Source organism: Phacochoerus africanus, chromosome 11, assembly GCF_016906955.1.
Source record: "Phacochoerus africanus isolate WHEZ1 chromosome 11, ROS_Pafr_v1, whole genome shotgun sequence".
Lineage (NCBI taxonomy): Eukaryota > Metazoa > Chordata > Mammalia > Artiodactyla > Suidae > Phacochoerus > Phacochoerus africanus.
Genome location: NC_062554.1, coordinates 114,183,116 through 114,199,173, shown reverse-complemented (window position 1 = coordinate 114,199,173; position 16,058 = coordinate 114,183,116). Strand labels below are relative to the sequence as shown.

Sequence of the window (16,058 nt, the reverse complement as noted above, 5' to 3'; positions counted from 1 at the left end):
GCTTAATGCCCTTACCACACCATGAAAGCAAGTGGCTGGTACTAAGCCCGAGAAACTTACAGCACATTTATCTGAAGACTACCCGAACACCCCACCGTCTCCAAGCGTCAGGGTAGCTGGGTAGGTACAAAGCCACCTAGGCACCTTTCTCTCCCACTTAGTTTCTGTGAATTCCAAAATGCACCGTGAAAACCTCCGCACAGAGTGCTGCCAGGCCAGTCCGCGGGAGAGTCACAGAGTAATTGGTTTGTCGCTTTCTAGCAGCCTTAGAAACCCGCACCCTAAAAGCCAGGACGATTTGGGGGTGTGACCTGGGCCGCTCCCTCGCCCCCCTCTCCTCTCTCGGGAAACTCCCGAGTTGTCGCGGGTACTCACCAGACCAGGGAACACAGAGAGAGGCAGGAGACCAGGGCCAAGGCCCGCCGGTACTTCTTCATCTTTTCCTCCTTCTTTCCCCTGCCAGAAGGCGGCACATCCTCCCAGCAGCCGCCACTGCCGAGGCCAAGATGGAGGAGCCGGAGCAGGAGAGCGAGGATGGAACCGAGAGTCCGAAGGGCTTCGGCGCTGGAGGAGCAGCTCCTGAGCAGCTCGCGCGCTAGCCGCCCTCTCTCAGTGGCCCACGGGGACGCCGACGGGGGCGCTTCACAGGAGGACTCCGGGGTCTGCCGCTGCTGCCGCGGCCGCCGGCTCGTCCGCGCCCGCCTCCTCCAGCCGCCGCCGCCACTGCTGCCCCATATCCCCCCAGCCCTCCCCGGCTCTCGCTCCGTGCTGCCGGCGACCAACGGCCGCAGCGTACTCGCCCCTCAACAGCCAATCGCCAGCAGGGCCGCGACACCTCACACACCGCTGAGCTGGAAGGAGACGCGTCACCCACGTCCAGCGGCGCTCTCACACCCACCAGGCTCCGCGCGGGCCACGCCCCCTCCGACGTCTCAAGCGGATAAATCCGTTGTGGGAGGACACAAAGCGCGACAGCCGAGATTGCCGACGCCCCGCCCACCTCAAGTCCCGCCCAATTCAGGAAGTCCGAGAGGAGTCTCCGGACCCTCAGCCTTCTTCCTACCGTGCCCCGCCCCCTCGCCCAGGGCGCGTCGCGTCAGCGCAAGGGCCGTTGGGAGTTGTAGTTTTCCTTCAGGAATCCGCCTTTCCCTTTCCCTATCCCTCCTAGTATCACTGTTTTGATGAAAATGTGTGTAGTTTCTCTTTCTCACCGCAAGACTGACCAGCTTTGCAATTTACACTCAGTTTGCCTCTTTTTACCAAACTTCGTGGAAAGGCTGAGAATGACGGGGTAAAACTATACTAATACAATTTAAAAGGCGTTTTCCCGGTGTCAGTGGGGCGGGCCCATCAAGCTAGATGCTGATTGGTTGGCGGGAGCCGGGGGCGGGGAGGGGGGGGGGGAAGAGTGCGCCAAGATTTCCTCTCATCTGATTGGCTGAAGTGAAGAGTCTTTCGCTTCTTTTCAGCCTCTTGGAGAATTTCCCCGCCGGCTGGATTCCTCTGTTGGGATCTGCTCCATTGGTCACTATTCTCTGGGATTCGTACTTTGCTTCTGCTGCGGTGGGGCCAGAACGGGAAACTGCCGCTCCTGCTGGGAGAGCACCAAGTCCTGGGTTTCACCGAAAACGGGAAGATGGTCGTCTACATGCGTCTATTGCTGCAGTCCAAAAAAGTGATCACCTCTCAACCTTTAAAAAGAGCAGTGTGCCCACCCAAGATTTTTATGTCACGGAGGCCTCTAAAGATCTCTCAGAAGCTTGTTTAGGGACCCTCTGCCTGAAAGTCCAAAATGCTTGACTGCTTTTCTTCCCAAGCGCCTCTTGACATAACTCTCGTAAGTGGGCACTAGCTTCTGTTTAAGGAAGAAGACGTCTGGCCTCTGGCCTAATGTGTTCCTTCTTCTATCTCTGGTGATATATTTGTTTCAGACTCTTGACACTAAGAAGAGAGTTAGTCACTACCGAGGGATATTTCTTTTCTAAAATAAGATGCAAAAATATAACTCAATGGTGTTTCCCTTTTTGTCTTGGCTGTGGGAAACTCAACTATCTTCTCCAGAAAGCAGCCAGACAAATGGAAGAATGGAGACTCCAATTGTCTGTGCCAAGCAACAAGGCTTAATGTTTAGGGTAAAAGGTGCTCAAAGCACATGTTAGCAAAGCATGAGCCACTTATTCCACATGTGTCCAGAGGGAAAAAGACGAAAAATTCCCATCCAACACCTAATTTTGAGGCATGTAACTTCCTTGTAAACCTTCTAAGTTGAATTGAGGGTTGTTACTATATTCCCAGGTAACTGAATGTTTTGACTCATCTAAAATTCTTGATATAAGTCAACTGAATATTATAAAAGTTCTGCAACAGGTGATTTTGGTTTAAGAGGCATTCATCCTAAACTAATTTTTCTGGCAATAATTAGCTAACAGTTCCAATGATCTGTTCATGCCACTTTTAGCGTATGACTGACAATAAAATCCCTTCATCTCTCTGACTTCACTACTCTTGCCCAAGAGCAGTATCAAATGATTACTATGTAAGTTAAAAGGAAAGTAGGAGCAGTAGAAGGATGGGGATTATTTTACATTCTTTACTGTGTTAACCTTTTCCTTTCTCTCTAGGAACTAGGTTACTCAGGACAGAGAATAGGTGCTCCTGAGCTGATCCTCAGAAGATCACAGCCAAGAAGGTTCTGAAGAAAACTTGCTCATCACAAGTTATTAGGTGCCTCTTCTGTCTCCTCTGCTTCTCACTCCAAACCCACAAGTCTTTTCCACCAAGTCTCTGTAATGATCTTTTGTAATATACTGCTAGTAGGTAGAATTTTTCTTCCTTCTTCCTCCTTTCCTTCCTTCTTTTTCTTTCTTTTTTCCTTCTTTCTTCGTTTTTCCTAGAGGTGGGGCTTTATTGCTACCGCTGTGGTAGGGTTGTCATCCACCTAGTTATTAATCAATAAGTATCTTTCATTATTTCAATTAATAAATATCCTTTTCTCTTTTTGCTAGTTTCATTTCCATAGCTTCGTGTTAAGGTTTAATCTTCAGTTCTCTGAGCTCTTGGATAGTTCATAAAACCAGTTCTCAACTATACTGTTGACTCCCAGGTCTATATCCCAACCTCTTTACAAGTAGTTGCTGGATATATAGAACACTTATTCTACCATCCTTTCAAATTTTACCTGCATAAAACTGAACTCATCTCCCCTATAAATTAGCTTCTTCACCCAAGTTTCTATTTGTGTTAATTTTTCTTTGTTTTAAGGCTTCAGATCATGAGAATAAGAGAAGTTCTGTGGAGCTGACCTTTGAAAAACTGGTATACATTTTTCTGCATGGTTGTTAAATATGATGAGAAAAAATAATGGAAAATTATAATGCAATAAAGAAATAAGAAAATCGGTAAGAAGTATATAAAATAAATTTTGCATAGAAAAATACCACCGTATTTAAAAGTTTAAGGTATGCCAAAGAATGTCAAGAAAGTGTATAGAAAAATCAAAATATGTATATAATCTTTAAGGCTCAGGCTAAGTAACAACCACTACCACCTCTCAACTAAACAATGTAGTAATCAACCAGGCACAATTTTTCCCCTTGGGAGAAAACTGGGCAAAATCTGGAAACATTCTTGGTTGTTACAATTGAGGAAGTGCTACATCTAGTGGGTAGAGGCCAGGGATGTGACATCATACACAGCAGAAAATGCCCTACACAACAAAAAATTGTTTGGCCCGAAGAGCCAATAGTGCCCAGCTTGAGAATCTTTGATGTAGCAGAATCTCTCAATTTGATAAAATCCCTAAAGCACTGACCACACACATGATAATTCATGTGCCTTGCAATAACTTGGATTATTCAAGTCACCTAGGACTAAACTACAGGATGAACAACAGTTCTCCCATTCCTAAAAGGTTAACACACACAAACTCTGAATAGCCTCAGTCCCTGCCCTGATAAAATCAGATACTGATCTTTGCTGATGGTGGAAAAGAACAAGTCCATCTCAGAAAAGAAGCCAACCCCTCTGGCCATCTTCTTTGTCCTGTATCTCACATACATTAAAAGCCCCAGGGAATAAATATTGTTTAATTTAAGTCTATGGTATGTGATGATCCAGGTTTGACATATTTTGAATTTGCTGAAAAGTTATCTGCCATTTTCAGCATTATAAAATGCTGAGATACGATGTGTCTTAGAGAGGAACTGCTGAAGCTCAGCAAAATTGGAGGCTTCCAGAGGAAAAGCTAGTTAGGATGAAAGTTCTCTGGAGATCAATGAAAGAAAGGTCAGAGAATTGAGAAAAGACTAGTAGACAAGAAAAGGGACTAAACCAGACGGGAAGAAGGGTGAATTTGGCAATCAGGACTTAAAATTTTAACTACCTGTAGATACAATATAGGCAGAGCTTTCTATTTTTCTTCATTCCATTTGCTGCTGCTGCTGCTGCTTTGAGTGTGTGCAGATATGTGCATCGGATAGCACACACCTGCTTTATTTAGTTACCCTTTGCCTGAGGAGAGCCTCAACTACTTTACCAAGTCTACCTTAGAGCACTGATAATGTGGCCACTTGAGGAGATAGAGGTAGAGCTCACAGGGAGATAAGAAAGTAAATTGCTTCTCTAGGACAGTCCTTCCAGAAGGATCACAAACTGAAATGTTGGCTTGTACATGTCTATACTGAAAATACCAAAAAATAAGATTTCCCCTTTGAAATTTTCTACTTTATGATTCCCAGTTTAACCTTACATCACTGATTAACAAATGTCTACTTTGAGGATACATAAGTTTGTCAGGCTAGTAATGGAATCATCCAAAGGAGGGATTACTTGGGAAGTGGGTGATCAAGAGGGAGAAATCAAGGATTTCCAAGAGAGAGTGTGGTCATGACATGAATAGGAAAGTCAGGTTTGTAAGGAAGATTAGTTTGGTTTTAGAAGCATAATATTAAGCTTGAAGTCTACAAACAATACATGCTAGAAAGGATGTGGAGAAAAAAGAACCCTCCTACATTGGTGGGAATGTAAATTAGTACAACCACTATAGCAAACAGTATGGAGGTTCCTTAAAAAACTAAAAGTAGAATTACCATATGATTCATCAATCCCACTCCTGGGCATGTGTCTGGAGAAACTTGTAATTTGAAGGATACATGTTCATTGCACCACTATTTACACTATTTACAATAGCCAAGACAAGAAGCAACCTAATTGTCCATCAAAGAGGAATGGATAAAGAAGATGTGGTATATATATACAATAGAATATTAGCCACAAAAAATAATGAAATAATGTCATTTGTAGCAGCATAGATGGACCTAGGGATTATCATACTAAATGAAATAAGTCAGAGAATATCATATGATATTATTTGTATATGGAATCTTAAAAAATGACACAAATGATCTTATTTATAAAACAGAAACAGACTCAGACTTTGAAAACAAATATATGGTTACCAGTGGGGAAAGCTGGGGGAGGGATAAATTAAGAATTTGGGGTTAAATACTATATATAAAATAGATAATCAACAAGGACCTACTTATAGCACAGGGAACTCTACTAAATATTCCGCAAGAACCTATATGGGAAAAGAATCTGAAAAAGAATGGATATATGTATAGGTACAACTGAATTGCTTTGCTATACACCTGAAACCAACACAACATTGTAAATCAGTTTTACTCCAATATAAAATAAAAATTAAATTAAAAAAAACAATCTTGAGGTTCTGATGGAAGTATCTAGCAAGCATTTAGAAATACAAATTTCCAAATAGGGAGAGAAAGGAAGCAAATGATGATGACATATTAGGGGTTCTAACTGCTGTGTTCTTCAGTATCTTCTGTATAATGCTTTCAGATGAAGCTCCCTAAAACATTACCTTCATCACACTCTTGCTTTGATGCAAGAAAAAAAAAAAAAAAATCCGGAGTTCCCATCCTGGCTCAGCAGTTAGTGAACACAACTAGCATCCATGAAGACGGGGGTTCAATCCCTGGCCTCACTCAGTGGGTTAAGGATCCGGCATGGCTGTGAGCTGTGATGTAGGTCACAAAGGCAGCTCTGATCATGCATTGCTGTGGCTGTGGTGTAAGCCAGCAGGTACAGCTCCAATTAGACTCCTAACCTGGGAACCTACATATGCTGTGGGTGTGGCCCTAAAGAGACAAAAAAAAAAAAAAAAGAAAGAAAGAAAAAAAATCCCCAATAGACCTTAAATATGTGTTGGATAAAGTCCTACCCTGCATTCAAAACTTCCCATGATCCAACTCAGTTGATGGTTTAAGACATTCCCACTATTCCCTCTCATGACTCAATTTCTCCTTAGACCACGCTGCTTGCCATCTTCCTAAACACCTGTGTTCTCAGTTCTTGTTCTTTGTTCTCAATTGACGTCTATCTCCCCAAGCAGTGTATAAATTCCTTATGCAAAGAGGTCATGCATTACATGTGTAACACACAATGCTTTTTTAAAAAAATTACAGAGGCCCAAGGAATAACTTTTTACTTAACTATTATTCTTAACTACCATTTCATTTGTCTAACCCTATGGAATTACAATCTGCCCAATATTTTAAGTTCTGGGGAATAGCAAGCCCCTAAGATGGGAAAGTTTTATGCAATTGACTAGTCTAGAGCCCCTAGCCAACTATCCCTTCCACCGCAATTAGCCAGATTAGCTTTTTAGCATAACACTCTGACTTGTATGTGATTTGTCATAGTTTAAATTAACCATGAGTAACCTGGAGAAATGATGAGTTCAACAAATATTTATTGAATCTTTCTTGTAGGAAAGGTGCTGCAACAGATATGTGCCTCCAGGAAATTCAATGTCCTAGCAGGTTTCTTAACCTTCTTCTAAAGTGAACCCCTTTGGCGGTCTGTTGATACCCAAGGGCCCCTTTTGGGAGTGTTTTATTATTATTACTATTTTGTATTATTATTATTTTTTCTTTTTGGGGCCATACCTGCAGCATAAGGAAGTTCCAGACTAGGAGGCCTAATCAGAACTGCAGCTGCCAGCCTACATCACAGCCGCAGCAACATGGAATCTAAGCTGTATCATCAACCTATGTTGCAGCTTGCAGCAACACAGGATCCTTAACCCACTGAGTGAGGCCAAGGGTTGAACCCACATCCTCATGGATACTAGTCATGTTCTTAACCTGTTAAGCCACAACAGTAACTCCCTTGGAGTGTTTATAAAGGTATAAAATAAAATAATAGATTACAAAGGAAACCAATTAAACTGAAATACAGTTATTAAAATATAACAAAGCAAATTTGCAATGTAGAAACACACATGCTTTTTTATTAACACATAAAATACTAAGACTTGGAAGTAGATCTTGTAGCTTTAGTAATTCCAAAAGAGTGATGAGTTTAAAAGATACTTCAAGATACCTACAATATGCATCATGGGATATGAGGATCTCTATTATTGACAAAGTTATAGATATTATTAGTACTAGTTACCAATATTCATAATAAGAGAGAATTCTAAATTTCAGAAAAGGTTAGTAAAAATAAAGACATCATTATTTTTCTGTCCAAGTTCATTGACCAGTGAATTGTATAAATGGATCACAAGTTAAGAAGCCCTGTACTAGGGCATTGTGTTTTAAATTGTGAGTCACAATTCACTAGAGGGTCAAAATTCAAATTTCAGGGACTTCAGTAGCACTTTTTAAAGAGTAAAAAGTAAAATTTATAAAATATATGTCTCAGTAAGTGGTAGTTTTGCCTCAATTCTCTTGTTTCAGTGATATATGTGTTGTGTGTATATACATGAGTACATATGTATATACATGTGTTATGTTATTTATGTGTGTGTATGCATAGTGGGTTGTAATGTAAAATATATGTTTTAATGTGGGTTTCAGTCAAAGTGAAAGCCATTGCACTAGGGGAAATAAGATACATAAGACATTCTATGAATGATATAAATAAACAAATCATGTGTGTCATGAGATTTTAGAGGAAAAATAAATGACTTTTTCTTTCTTTTGAGGAAATTATTAGGAAAGACCTAAAGAAGGCAGAGGCATATCTGAGGTGAACTATGAAAGATGAGTAGGATTTTCATTAAAATGTGAAGAGAAACCAATTCAGGTATAGGGAACAGAACACCCTAAAATCTCATTAAAAACTATCTTAACAATATCATATGCCTTCTAATTTTGGCTTGCCTGACAAGTGTTTGGTATTCTATGTTTGATGTAAACAGTGATGATGAACTTTAACCAATAAAATAAACAGATATTTATTGAAAACTTGAATAAAATACTTTAAAGACTAAGCTTAGAGATGTCATCTTCTTTGAAACAAGGCATTCAAGAACATTAAAATAACAACATGTGGTGCCAAGTACAAAATGATCACAGTGAGTTCAAGATCACTGAACTGGGTAAAGATAATGCAAAGGAACAAAGGCAATTACCTTACTCACAAAACCCCACTGAATTAAACAGGAAAGTTTTTTTTTTTGTCTTTTTTTTAGTTATTTCTTGGGCCGCTCCCGCGGCATATGGAGGTTCCCAGGCTAGTGGTCGAATCAGAGCTGTAGCCACCGGCCTACGCCAGAGCCACAGCAACACGGGATCCGAGCCGCGTCTGCGACCTACACCACAGCTCACGACAACGCCCAATCCTTAAGCCACTGAGCAAGGGCAGGGACCGAACCCGCACCCTCATGGTTCCTAGTCGGATTCATTAACCACTGCGCCACGACGGGAACTCCTAAACAGGAAAGTTTTATTTGTTGCTTGTACAAAAAGCCCAAAGGATGGAAGATCAGATTAGGGAACCAGAAGAACAAACTTTAAAGTTGGAATACACAGGTAAGGAAACAACTTCCTAAAGTGACCATATATGGTCTTCTAAGGACAGTTCTGGTTTACCCCTATTAATAGTCCTGGCATAATTAATAATAGTGACAACTTTTACTTCAAATGCATTCTAGTTTGAATAGTAAATAATATAATAATCCCCAACGCATCAGAGATGAAAAATTGAACCCTAATTTTGTAATAGGAAATACAAAAATTGATCCAATTTGTAACACAGAATCCCCAGTGAGCTCATTCAGGAAATGACAGCACCAAATACCAGGGAAAGTGAGGTTAAAAGTATGTGTTTGTTAGTGGTAGTTGGAGGGGGTTGCCAATTATAAAACAGAGCTCCCCTACCACTCTACATGGCTAGATGACTGCCCCTCCCCCACCTTCAGCACAACACTATGGATTTATTAACAGGAGAGGATAGAGGAAAAGCTTGGACTTGGGAACACCTAGCACAATTTAAGGCAGGAGTATCATGCAAAAACAAAACAAAAACAAACAAAAAGAACTTTTGGGACAATTGGTTAGGGAAATGTGAATAAGGATTGGTCATTAAATAATAAATTATTATGTTTTCTTAGATATGATAACACCATTATAGTTATATAGGAAATGCCTTAACTTTTTTTTTTTGGCTATGTTCACATCATGTGGAAGTTCCTGGGCCAGGGATCAAACTCATACCATAGCAGTTACCCAAGATGCTGCAGTGACAAGGCAGAATCCTTAACCCACTGCACCACAAGGGATCTCCAGAAATGTCCTTACTTTAAGGAGATGCATACTAAAATATTGAAGACTGAAATGTCATAGTGACAGCATCTTACTTTCAGCAGTTCAGAGAGAGAGAGAGAGAGCAAGAACAAATAAGAGTAACTACTAACTATTATTGAACCTAGATGGAGGATCTACAGGTAGTTATTACACTATTCCTTAAACTTTTCTCTATTAAAATTTTTATAATAGAAATTTGGGGGGAAGTATGAATATAAACTTGATGCTGAGACCCCTGCCATCTTCCTGACTGGCATCTAGTCTCTCATTCTCTAAGAGGGAGATTGGAAGAGAGTTCTCTGAGGAGTTTGATTATCCCAAGAGGAAAGCCCCAAGAGATTCTCAGATCTGAGTTCTTCCAACAGGTTCACATTACAGGAAAAGTCATAGTCAAGTTCCAGCCATGTACTCAGAGTATCCAATCAGCTTTTTAGTGCCCCATTCTTTAAAAGGAGCAGATAACTAATGACTACCAGGCATAAGAAAATACTCTAACATGATGGGTAGAGACTAAAACAAACCAGGAAAAATAAACAACTTGTAGTAGAAGATGAAAAGACTATGCAGTGAGAAGAAAACTTAAAAAGAGAAATTCTAACATTGCCTGCTATTACTGCCATAACATAGGAGCAGGATACTCTAAAAAAGGAGCATGTCAGGAACAACAGTATCTCTTGCAAAGTAAAGCTATGAAATAAAAACTCAATAGAAAAATTGGAAGATAAAATTGCAGAAATCATCTAGAAAGTAGACAAAAAAATAAAGGACTAATATAGGAGGTTCAGGATACCTGTAAGAGAAGAAGAGAAAAGACAGAGATGAGGTAAACAATTTTCAAGACATTTTCTTAGAGTCGAGAGTTTCCGTATTGAAAGTTTTCTAGTGTAGGTGTCCAGTGCACTGGATAAAAATGACCAACACTGAGGTGCATCATTGTGAAATTTGACATTGGAGGCAAAAAGACGATCACAGATGTTTTAGAAATAGGAGAGACAAACAGACCAAACACAAAGAGTTGGGAATTAATAGTTTCAGACTTCTCTACATTTACATGAGAAACTGAAAGACAATGGAGTAGTGTCTTCAAAATACTCAAAGAAGGTTATTTCCAATCAAGAATTCTAAGCTCATCCAAGCCATTAATCAACCGCCAGGCGTCAGGGGGAATAAAAATATTTTGAGACAGTCAAGCTCTTGATAAATTTATCTGCTATACAGCATTTCTCATGAAAGGGGATTTGACTCTACCAAAATAAGGTAGGACACCAAAAATGAAGACACTGGATGTAGCAAACAGGAAATCCAGTTAGAGGAAAAAGGTGAAGGGGATCCCCAGGGTGAGAGTGAAGGAGGAACCCAGCATGGCAGCTGAGTGCCAGGCCTAGGATGCAGCCCCTGTGGATTGAAGCAGGTCAAAAGACACTGGGAGAGACCTCTTCCAGAAGATGATGCTGACAGAATATCTACTGCATCTGAGTGACTTGGGAAATTAACACACTTGTGAAAAGATAGTTGAATTAGTGAAAAGCACTTAGAAAGCTAAAACAAAAAAAAATTTTTTTTTAAATAGGAAAGTTTCATCTGTCAACAGCATTTACATGATCTTAATAACAAATAATGAAGTTAAACTTAATCAAAATTATGATAGAAATACATCAGAAAGATGGGAGGCTTGGAAGAATTATAGGTCTCTGTTAAGAGTTATTGGTCTGGAACAAGGAAAAAGAGCAAAATCTTCAGTGTTCCATAGGAGAAAGCCAACCAGCAATGCCTAAAGCTTGGAAAAACAAAAATAAAGAATGACTTAAGCTATTTAGGGCAAGGAAGTAAATATCAAAATAACTGACCATAGGGGTTTCCTGGTTAAGTGGTTCAGTGGGTTAAGGATCTGGGGTTGTCACTGCTATGGGGTAGGTTACATCCCTGGCCTGGGAACTTTCACATTCTGTGAGCACAGCCAAAAAACAAACAAACAAAAAAACCAAACAACCCAAAAAAACCACTCTGACTATAAGCAATAAAAACAGTTGAATTTTGAACAGGGAGAAATAGGAGGAAGTCAGTAGGGAACTGCTTTTTTTCATAACTTTGTTAGAACTATTTGATTCTTTTATGACTGTATAACTTTGAATTTTATAGTATTTGTGATTTGTGGCAAAATAAGTTCATATTTTTCATGTTTTAATATTTTTTCCTTTCCCATTCGTATATACTAAATATGTGGAACAAAGTTAACTATCTGCTCTAATGTGTAGATTTCACAATTGTTCCATTCAGTACTTAGACTTGAAAACGTGTGTCGAATGCAGGAAGATAATTAAAATAGAGACGTGGGGCAAATGAACATTTTCCTAATGATTATTTTTCTTTTAGAATAGGAAATCATCACTAGACCTCTCCCTGCTGCTCCTGCTTTCAGAACCACCTATTTAGCGTTTTAAATGTAATTTTCTCCACACCTGAAAATTTCTCCTTTCTGTTACATTTTTAAACCATCTTTCTAATGGTTCTACTAAGTGAAGTTACAACCTGGATAACTGAGGCCTACTTACTTACTTCACCTCAGTCAGTCATTATCCTGTTTTGAGGCCTGAATTGTGAAGATGAAATAATGTCTCCTCTTTTATTTTGCACAGGGAGACAATGGGATCTTAAAGTGGGTCAGTCTGTAGATCTCTGAAGGATCTGCATGATAGTCAAGGTAAACTAGTATTGCAGAAATTTGACAACTTACCGTTCCTTGCACTGGAACCACTCAAACCATTTAACTGAACTCATTAGGGAAGTTTGTTCCATAGGAAAGCATTAAACATTCATTATTTCACAACACCAAATAATTAATGAAGAGTAACAAGGATGCGTCTAGGGAAGGTTGAGAAACTGGCGAGGATATTGCATTTTTATAGAAACCTTTTGCAGGCAGACAGCTCAAAAGCCACTTTCTCCATAAAGTCTTTTACTCTGGCAGATCCGTGCTGTGCAAAATCTCCATTTTGTGAACTTCATAGTATATGGATTATTACATTCTGACTTGCACAATAGTTAGTTGTCCTTCTCGGGAGGGACGGGAAGTATCTTATTTCACCCCATATTCCCCACAACACTCAGCATTATTCTTGGCTCAGAGGAGCCATTCAATCAAGTCTAACTAGGAAGATGACAATAGTAATGACAACCATGATTCACAAAGTGGGGTATTTAAATTTACCGGGCATCCTTTATTCAGAGTTAGAGCTTTTATGTGCACTCTTTCAATTAAAACTACAACTACAATTTTTTTAAAAAGCCAAACTACAATTAAGCAGTACAATCTTTATCATATGACTTCGGAGACAGAACATGAAAGTATAACTTTTTTACAAGGTTTAGAAACATTCAGCCTTTATTGAACTTTATTATGACTGTCAGTAAAGTCCTATCTTGCAAGATACCATTAAAAAGAAAAATTATGAGCGGCCCAAGAAATGGCAACAACAACAACAACAAAGAAAAACAAAACAAAAAAAAAGAAAAATTATACTTTAAGAAGTTTGAAAAGAAGAAAAAAGGCTTATTGTGGAAGAATAAGGATGAAGAAGAAAGGGATTTTTGATCACTATGAGTAGAAGTTAAGTTTTGAAACTTTTAAAATAATTTTAGTCAATTTTAAATATTGTATGTTTTTAATTTTACCCTTCTCCAGAACCTACTTATAGGTTAAAAAATTAAAGTGATGCATTTATCTGCACAATTGCAAGTTTATATCTACCTTTCAGTCAGAGACTCATGTTTGCTGGGAATATCTTGACAGATGGACAGAGTAGTTTGAATTTATTCAGTTTTTATTATATTTATCTGCAACATTGCCAATGTAGATTCAGCCAATTTGTGAAAGGTGTACAAATCATCTACTTATCTGTGCTTCCATTTTTGCTTTTACTTGCACAGGCAGTATTTGGGGTTTCATTCATTTTGGGTCAATTGCAATTTCTCCTAAATCTCGATTTCCCAAAGTTTCCTCTGTAAAAGTAAAAAAGTATAGTTTCCTAAGCCTGCCCCAGAAACACCAAATCAGAATCTCCAGGAGGCTGGCCCTGAAATCTGTACTTAATAGGTGGCTTTTGTTGTCAAATAAGTTTGGAAACACTGTTCTAAAGCATTCTTCCCTGGGCTCCTTGAGACATTATCTTTCCAAGGCTAAATAAAACATCTCCATTGTACTGAACTCTTGAGTGTGGCTGCAGGGAATCTTGGTGAACTTTATTTCTTTTTAATCTCACTCAACGTTTTAGAAGCACCATCACTCTGATGACTGGACAACTCGCATTCTCATGGGAGAGCAGAAAAAGTAAGGTATATCATGTATACGATTTTCTTTCCACCCCCTCTCCCTGACAAGTATACTTTCTGAGGCTGCAGTCACATTTTTTTATTTTATCAATGCTTCTCACAGACCTAAGCAGAATTATATGAGGATCATCTGCTATCTGCTACCTACCAAGACCCAACTACTATCAACGAAGATTTTCCACTTGGCAACGATGAATGGAAGATATTTTAAAAGCTCCTTCCACCAGTCCTGTCTCCTTATGTACTTACATTCCTTCTTTCCCTGCTCTTTTTCTAAGCTCCCTCTGTTGAGTCTGTTTTGTCCTTCCACACTCAAGTAATGGCTTTATAGCTCTATACATAAATAAAACATAGAATGTAAACTTCAACAAGACAGAGACTCTCTTCATAGAACTTTTTGGTCTTGGTCAGCATATTAATAAAATAAACAGCAGTTCCTGGACTATTTTAACCGAATCATTCCTAAGGAAGGTGAGACCTTTCCTTCTCTAGTGGGAGAGCAACTTGCAGCAAATTCTTGGTATCACTGAACGAAGGGGGCTCATCATCTAAAACAGTTCTGGGGCCTGGAAATCTGTGGCTTATCTGGCTTTTTCAGCAGTAATTGGGTACAACTGCCTTAACCTCAAGAGAAAGTATGAAAATGGCAGGGGTAGAATGTACTTTCCGAAAATTCTTTCAGTTCCACATGTTCTGGAACCTTGCCACTCCACGATGAAGAGCAGGGTCTAACTCTCCTCCCCTTGCAAGCACTGGGGGAGGTGGGCTTTATGACTGCCCCTATAAATAGGAAGTGGTGACAGTGAGGCTCTGTGCTATCCAGGGATATGCCATAAAAGATCATAAAAGGAGAGAGGGATTCTGTGTGGCTCTCTGTCTTACTTGGACACACCCTCAGGAAAAAACCTCCATATCATAAGGAAGCCCAGACAACAGAGGGAGGTCACATGTAGGTATTCAGACCAATAGCCTCTGCTTAGATTCCAGCCAAAAGCCAGCATCCATTGCCAGATGTCTGAGTGAATGAGCCTTCAGAGAATTCCAGCCACCAGCTATCAAGTCAGTCCAAGCCTTTCAATCTTCCAGAGAAGGACCCAGACATCGAGGAGCAAAGACCAAACCTCCCATGTGCCTTGTCCTTATATGTGACCCACAGAATCCATAAGCACAAAAAGGCATTGCTTTACACCACTGAGTTTTGGGATGGTTTTACTACACAGACAGCAACTGGAACAATGGTTAATACAATGAAAGGAAGAGAACAAAAAAGTTACCTAAGCTATAGAACAGAACATGAATTATGGAAATTGCCCCCACATTTCTGTGAGAAAAATAATTGGATGGCCTGTTATGAACATAAGTTAAGAGAGAGAATCCTGTATTCTCACAAGAATATTTGTGAACAAAAAGTCAACAGAAATTGATGCATGATTTTTCAAGATTTCATTACATATTATTTTTACATTTTTTAGGTTCATGATAGTTAATTTGGAAAAATGCCAAAACCAAATACCAAAATACCAAATACCAAATACCAAAATACCAGACTAATACCAAGAAAACAATAATCCCTCTGCTCAGAGTTCCCCTTGTGGCTCAGTGGTAACAAACCCAACTAGTATCCATGAGGATATGGGTTTGAGACCTGGCCTCACTCAGTGGGTTAAGGATCCTGCATTGCTACAAGCTGCAAGCTGTGACATAGGTTGCAGATGTGGCTTGGATCCTGCATTGCTGTGGCTGTGGTATAGGCCGGCACCTATAGCCCCAATTTGACCCCTAACCTGGAAACTTCCATATGCCTCAGGTGCAGCCCTAAAAAGAATATAAATAAACAAACAAACAAACAATCCCTCTGCTCAAAGTCAACCATGGTTAATATTTTTCTATATTTCTTTTCTTTCCTTTTTCTAAATGTGTATTTTCAGGACATGATGGAGATCACACTATCAATGCAACATTGTAATCCCACATAGTCTCCCTATCCATCATTTAGTTTAGTTCCCTCCACCAGAATTGTCCCAGGCTACTCTTTTCTGCCCAACTGAAGCTCTTCCTCCTCCAGGAAGCCTGCTAGGATCACCCAACCCACAGAGATGTCTACCTCAAGATATA

General features: G+C 39.7%; 1 protein-coding gene and 1 long non-coding RNA gene across 4 annotated transcripts in view; one reads left to right on the top strand and one right to left on the bottom strand.

The window, feature by feature from the left end:
- The window catches only part of SUCO (SUN domain containing ossification factor), a 92,241-nt gene extending 91,343 nt beyond the window's left edge, over positions 1-898 (bottom strand). For 2 of the 3 annotated variants that reach the window (XM_047751865.1, XM_047751864.1), the window contains exon 1: positions 376-731. In XM_047751865.1, coding sequence (XP_047607821.1) covers positions 376-437 — 62 coding nt within the window. In that variant the 5' untranslated portion in view covers positions 438-731. Of the gene's footprint in view, positions 1-375 lie in introns of all 3 variants that reach the window. The other variant, XM_047751863.1, reaches the window with a different exon arrangement.
- A 522-nt stretch (positions 899-1,420) lies between these two features.
- On the top strand, positions 1,421-3,392 carry LOC125110550 (uncharacterized). The gene is made up of 3 exons (XR_007130666.1): positions 1,421-1,837; positions 2,622-2,724; positions 3,262-3,392. It is a non-coding gene; the product is annotated as an uncharacterized LOC125110550 (long non-coding RNA).
- The last annotated feature ends 12,666 nt before the right edge of the window (positions 3,393-16,058 follow it).